This window comes from Rutidosis leptorrhynchoides, chromosome 4 (genome assembly GCF_046630445.1).
Source record: "Rutidosis leptorrhynchoides isolate AG116_Rl617_1_P2 chromosome 4, CSIRO_AGI_Rlap_v1, whole genome shotgun sequence".
NCBI classification, from domain to species: domain Eukaryota; kingdom Viridiplantae; phylum Streptophyta; class Magnoliopsida; order Asterales; family Asteraceae; genus Rutidosis; species Rutidosis leptorrhynchoides.
In genome coordinates this window covers 568,637,831-568,644,717 of record NC_092336.1, presented here as the reverse complement: position 1 = coordinate 568,644,717, position 6,887 = coordinate 568,637,831, and the positions used below count along the sequence as shown (strand labels likewise).

Below are 6,887 nucleotides of genomic sequence, written 5' to 3'. Positions count from 1 at the left end.
CTACTTTTCGGAACTTACATTTTACATTTTAAAATGTTAGCTCGCATTTAGGAGCAAATAAAGACCATTGCTTGGTGGTGAATGGTTTTTGCTTGGTGTATGTAAATAAGATGGTAGAAAACATAAATTGATCCTGAAAGCTGCGTTTGAATCCATACTACTTGGCTTTCCCGAAAACAGGGTTCGCCATAATAGCAATGTATGTCTCACTTAATGCAAATGCCACTTTTAGTAACCGAATACTTCTTTTACAAAAAATATTGTACCGTGTACTTGCTTCATGTAGCTCAATATGAACAATTTACCCGTTTGACTTCTTGCTGATTACCGTGTATGTAACCCTTTATACTCGATGGTATTTTCGATCCATTAACTATTGAATAATGAAAATTGGTTATGTTCTATCAATGTATCTCACATAATAAATTTATATATAAGGGAACAAGCTGAAAGTCGTCCAATGTTTACAAGAGGAACCTTATGAATATATATTCTAAAAGAAGTCAACAGGGATGCATGAACTGTCGGACGACGAGTGAAGTTGGAAGTTCAAATTTACTGATTAGTTGGCAAGAGAATGTTATGTTAGCTTTATACATGCAAGTATACAACTAATACTTTGCTATATGTATAGATTTGTTATGTGCTACCTATTAACATCCCTAAATAGGTAATCAGATTTTAGGGATACTTTTGTGGCTTTATGTATGCAGATTTTTGTGCATTGCATTCAAGAAAATCAAAATCGTTTTTAACAGGAGTGCAACGCACGGGCTCAAAACCTAGTATATAATATTCAAGAGTCCCAACTAAGGATATACGTAACAACAAAATCTATATGTATATGTATGTATAATTCAAGTTGACCTTCACTTTACACTTGGCATGTTTAAACCCCTTTGATTTATGAAAATCAAAAGTCTGCTTAAAAGTGGTTTGGGCCGAAAATCAAGTAGCACTTGGAGTATTTTTAAGATTTTCTAGCAGTTGCGGTTTTAATATTCTTACGAGCATATCTTGGGGTACGTGTTGGGTTGTAAAGGAAATAATCGAAATGATCACGGAATAACCCTATTAAACCACCGTCTACATTTGAGTGAAAATACTCGTCCTCCCGGAAGCATGGATAACTTGAAAAGAAAAATCTTTATCTTGGTTTTTTTAATACTGAAACCAAAATTGTATGATGAGAAACTATATAGTTCATGATCTTACAACCAAATGAGTTTTTCTAGAACGTCAATTATACGCCTTACTTTTTTCTTTTAACATCAGTTTTATTATGTACCATATCACATGTATTCAAATTTATAATGAGATTTGAACCAGTAAACCTACTAATTGATGGACTTTTCATAATTTGCTTAGCGAAAGGTCCTATGATAGGATCAAACTAGTTTTAAACGACAAGACAACTGATTGTATGTGAGGTTGTGCATACGAATTTATGGAACATATTTATGCGCAATAATGGCGTGCATACTCAATAAGATAGTGCATGGCTAAAGGACGCATGACACTAAGCTCTTGAGCACTATTTAAGTGTCATCACCTTATTTAGGGGTTAGGTGCTATCATTTGTGATATACAAACTCTCAAGTAATGTGAATACATCCGATTATGATAATATGAAATCTATAAATGTATTAGTAAAATTATCACGAATCGCATCAAAATGAGCCTTGATGAGGTGGTGGGTTGTAATCAATCGGCATTCATTCCCGGAAGGAGGATTTCAGATAACATTCTTCTTACGCAGGAATTGATGAAGGACTATCATACGAATAGGGGTGTTGCGCGTTGTGCGTTTAAGGTGGATATCCAGAAAGCGTATGATACGGTTGACTGGGGTTTTTTGGAGTGTGCTCTGCGGTGTTTTGGTTACCCGGATACTATGGTTAAATGGATCATGACGTGTGTCTCGTCTACTTCCTTTTCGATTGCAGTTAACGGGGACCTCCATGGTTACTTTAAAGGTAAGCGGGGTCTCAGGCAAGGGGACCCTATGTCTCCTTATCTATTTACGTTAGTTATGGAGGTATTGTCGTTATTGCTTCAAAAGCGGTTAAAGGAGGGAAGCATATTTCGTTTTCACCCTAAATGTGAGAAGCTGAAGATTATTAATCTATGCTTTGGGGACGATCTATTTCTCTTCTCTCACGCCAATGTTGATTATGTTAGGGTTATTGCTGAGTCCCTGAATGAGTTTAAACTTTGTTCTGGGCTTGTTCCGAGTATGACTAAGAGCACCGCTTTCTTTGCTAATGTCTCTCAACAGTTGAAGGAGGTTATTCTGGCCATTTTACCATTTGAAGAAGGGAAGCTTCCGGTTAAGTATTTGGGTGTACCCTTAGTGTCATCAAGTTTATTATACCGCGATTGTCGTGTCCTGGTGGATCGGGTTAAATGTAAAGTTCAAGATTGGAAGAATAAAATTCTTTCTTTTGCAGGACGAGTACAGCTTATCCATATCTGTTCTTACCTCTATGCCATTATATTGGCAATCTGTATTTATTATCCCTGATGCTATTATAAAAGAAATTGAAGCTCTTATGAGAGGTTTCCTTTGGTGTCAAGGGGAATTATCTAGAGGCAAGGCGAAGGTTAAATGGTCGACTATTTGTCTTCCAAAGGATGAAGGTGGGTTGGGCGTTAAACGATTGAAAGAGTGGAATATTGCTTTGATGGTCTCTCATATTTGGCGTCTCATCACGAACAAACACTCGTTATGGGTTAAATGGATCCATGAGTACCGTCTTAAAGGGATGAGTTTTTGGGATGCTCCATGTGTTGCAGGAGCTAGTGTGGGGTGGCGAAAGTTACTAGCTATAAGAGGTATAGTTCGTGACCGATTCATTATTCAGATAGGAGATGGCAGAATGGCGTTTGCATGGCATGACACTTATAGTGATAACGGTCCCCTTATCTCGTTCATTAGTAATAGGGATATCACTCGAGCCGGGTTTAGCAGACAATCGAAGGTGCATGACATTTGTGTAGATGGTATGTGGACCTGGCCAAACGAATGGGTTGTCAAATACCCGTTATTATCGAACATGAGTGCTCCTTCTCTTGTTGATAGCCCGGATAAAATTAGATGGAGAAAATATAATGGTGACCTGCAAGATTTTTATGTGGGTGCTGTGTGGGAGTCTATTCGTCACCGTCAAGGGAAAGTTCCATGGTATAATATTGTGTGGTTCGCTAATTGTATTCCAAAACACGCGTTTATCACATGGTTACTCATGGGGGAGAAGCTCAAGACGCAAGACAAATTGCAAACATGGGAGACGAGGTTCCACTCGGGTATTTCAAGCGTGTGCTCGTTATGTTCACAGGTAGCTGATTCGCACTCACATTTGTTTTTTGAGTGCTCATTTGCGTCTCAGATTTGGAATTATAGTAAAAGCCTCTCAAATGTTGCGATGGGTGGTTCTCAATGGCAAGATGTAGTCGCTTGTATTGGTCAAATGGCTGCTCAAAAGACGTCGCACTTGATTGTTGCGAAACTGTTATTTGGAGCATCGGTTTATTTTATATGGCAGGAAAGGAACAGAAGGCTTTTTTCTAAGAAGGCTATGGGATGTGAAAAAGTGAAAGAGTTGATCTATTCTACAGTTCGGATGAAGATCATGGCTATTAGTTGGAAGAATACCAAGAACGTCCAAACTATGAAAGCTAATTGGAAGATTCACTAATTTGTTGTAGTTTGGTTTGTTTTGGTTGAGCGTTGGTTTGTGTTTTTTCTTGTTTGTTGGCTTAGAGGCATGTCTCTTTAGCCGTTCTTGTGCCTTTTTGTAATATTTGTTTATATCAATATATTTACCGGGTGATCACCTTTACCCAAAAAAAGGATGTGGTGATTATGCATTTGAAAATGAATAAATAATGATCGTAGTATCCTTAAAACATGAAAAACACCCCAATTCTCTTCATCTCTTTGCACTCGGATCTAGTTTGAATCATTAGAGTTCGAATTAGGTTCGAACAACAACCAATACTCGACTAGCTTAAGAACAGCTTGGTTGTAGCTTTTCTTTGTTTTCAGTTACTTAGCAGCGCGAGTGTTAGTTTTAACTAGTAGCTATCTAAGTAAAATAATTGGGGGGATAAAATGGTTATCAAGGATAATGATACGGGGGTGCAAGATGCACGACAATTCACGTGGTCGTGTGGAGGGGACCGTTTATAATTGAGTAATGCACATCAATCAAGGGTAGTCAAATATCGTTAACAATCGAATTAGTGATGCTGTCATATGAGGCATTAGACACCATATAATGAGGAAGGTTATACATTACTACAAGCACTATATATTATTATGTGTTTTGGGACCCTTAGGTTTCTTGAATTGTCTATTTCGAGGGTCCAGAGACTTCACTAGATGATATTGTTCAACCACTGTATCGTAACCCTTTCATTCAGCCAGATTGGCGAGTAAAACCGACTTTTTAAAAAAGTTGTATATATACGACGTAATGTATTTTTTTGCATTTATTTTGATGCAGTCATTTGAATCACAGCCACACATGGTTCACATAGATGTTGCTGTCGAAACACCCTTATTCATAGGCCAAGATCGATAGGATCATCAGTCGAAATTTAAGGAGATCTTAAAATGATTATTTTTCGTATATTATATGCCAAACTTTTTATCAAACAGACTCATACAATTTCCAAAAAATTGCCTTATGATTAGTTTGTAGAACTTAAGATTTTTCTTTTTAAACCAGAAAGTCTTTTTACATTTCTCTAGCAAGAAATACTTCACCATGTTTATAGAAATAGACTGTTTTCCAGGCCATTCTTTTTTTTTAAAGGCAAAATAATTTTATTAATATATAAATATATGTACATTATACATCCCCGAAAAGTAACAAACATCCAACGATTATAACTACTAGACAAATGGAATTAAAAACCGACTATAAGTAAAACCCCCAGGAGAGGGGACTCAACGAATCGAGTAGGGACACGAAGTAGTACACAGTGCTGATCGAGCAGCGACAAAGCATAAACTCCAAGGCCCGTTTAACCCCTGAAGATCTTGCCTTATAGAAGGTTAGCCACGAGAAGCATAGGGGATGCTGTGGGGTATTAGCCAATGCCCACTCTTGATGTAACAACGCAATACGAGCTTGGGTTAATGAGCCATTGTGACCATTGAATTTGAGCTTTCTTTATTCGACCCGAAATCCATTTAAAGGATGAAAGTTGGATATCCGCTAGAATTGAAGGTATGTCCCAGATTTGGTTTTGAAAGATTTTTAGGTTGCGATATCTCCAAATAGAATAACCGCAGACCCACTTGGTGGCTTCCCATATTTTTGAACCTATCGATGAGAGACTGGAGCTGCAGCTACTTGAAAATAAATCCGCGACGTTTAGTTCTGCCGGGGGAGAAAAATTCCACCATTTGTAAAAATCCAACCATATAGCTTTAACCTGGGGGCATGTGGCAAGAATATGTTCAGTTGTCTCGGACGAGTCTTGGCAGATATTGCAAAGAACCGAACCGAGGTCTAAACCACGTTTGTCAAGTTCGAGTTTAACTGGAAGTCGATGAAGTTTTGCTCGCCAAACGAAAAGTTCAACTTTTAATGGGACAGATCTGTTGCGTTTTGTAGGTGGTTTTACAGTTGAAGGTTGGAGACGAAGCATGTCTAAGTTTGCCGAAACTTGTTTGGTGAAAGAGTTATCCGAATCTGTTAGGGTGCAAAGCCACGAGTCTTCGGTAACGTTATTAGTATTCTGAGGTGGAGTAAAGTTCTCGATCAAACTTGATAGCTCCTCCATATCGCTAGCGCTTCTGCCCCTTGGAGAATGGAGCCAACTGCCATTGAATGAAAAGGATGACCCAGCTAAGTCCACCCGATCGAAGACGGTGCAACTTTTATCAGTATCAAGTGCAAATAATCGGGGGTATTTTTCTTTCAGAATGAAGCTCCCAAGCCAACGGTCGTGCCAAAAAGCTGTGCGTTTTCCATCTTTTAGAAACCTGCAAAAAATATGCGAAAAATCCCATCCAGCTTTCTCGAAATCCTTAGTGATATTGATGATGTTAAACCAAGTGGCACCGAGTTTTTTAAACCTGCAAAAGTCGTTAGTGACAAGCCCACCGTCCCTACCGTAAATACTAGAAATCACTTTAGTCCAAAGTGAGCAAGATTCCGATTTGAACCGCCACCACCATTTTCCTAGCAAGGCTAGGTTTTTGGCGGAAAGCGATCCAATGTCTAAACCTCCCGAGTCGTAAGGTAGTAAAGTGTCATCCCATTTAACCCAACATATTTTCTTACCCGACCCGGACCCGCCCCAGAAAAAATTACAACGAAGCGATTCAAGTTGTTTTAAGATAGAGGACGGGGCTTTGAAGAGTGAAAAGTAATAAAGTGGAAGACTAGAGAGAACGGATTTTACCAATGTGAGCCGACCTCCGAAAGATAAAGTTTTTGATTTCCACTCCGCGAGTCGCTTTTTGAATTTGTCCACCACCGGAAGCCAATGAGTGGGTTTGTTCATCTTAACTCCTATGGGTAAACCTAAGTAGGTAAAAGGAAAATCACCCGCTTTACATCCGATTCTTAGAGCTATACTTTCCAAGTCCCCATTCGAAACACCAACACCGAATAGATTGCTTTTATGGAAGTTAACTTTTAGACCCGAGAGATCTTCAAAGCACTTGAGAATTTTCATGGTGTTCAATATGTTGTGACGGGACCACTCACCAAAAAAGATGGTATCGTCGGCGTATTGTAAGTGCGAAATTATGACTTTTTCTTTACCGACTTCTATCCCTTTGAAATGCCCCGACAACATGGCACGCTTTACAAGGAGGTTTAAACCTTCCGCCGCAATTATGAATAAAAAGGGGGAGAGTGGGTCAC

At 38.8% G+C, this 6,887-nt stretch overlaps 1 protein-coding gene across 1 annotated transcript; it reads left to right on the top strand.

The window, feature by feature from the left end:
• The first annotated feature begins 1,675 nt into the window (after positions 1-1,675).
• Positions 1,676-3,698, top strand: LOC139842767 (uncharacterized). Its single transcript, XM_071832874.1, has 2 exons — positions 1,676-2,401; positions 2,451-3,698. The coding sequence occupies exons 1-2, from the start codon at positions 1,676-1,678 to the stop codon at positions 3,696-3,698; spliced, it is 1,974 nt and encodes a 657-aa protein (XP_071688975.1).
• Positions 3,699-6,887: the final 3,189 nt, after the last annotated feature.

Bases quoted from the DNA above. Each gene is read 5' to 3' on its own strand.
- LOC139842767 (XM_071832874.1), top strand. From the start codon at position 1,676: ATGAGCCTTGATGAGGTGGTGGGTTGTAATCAATCGGCATTCATTCCC. The intron at 2,402-2,450 runs GTTAAATGTAAA...TTTCTTTTGCAG, and splicing joins GTCGTGTCCTGGTGGATCGG to GACGAGTACAGCTTATCCAT.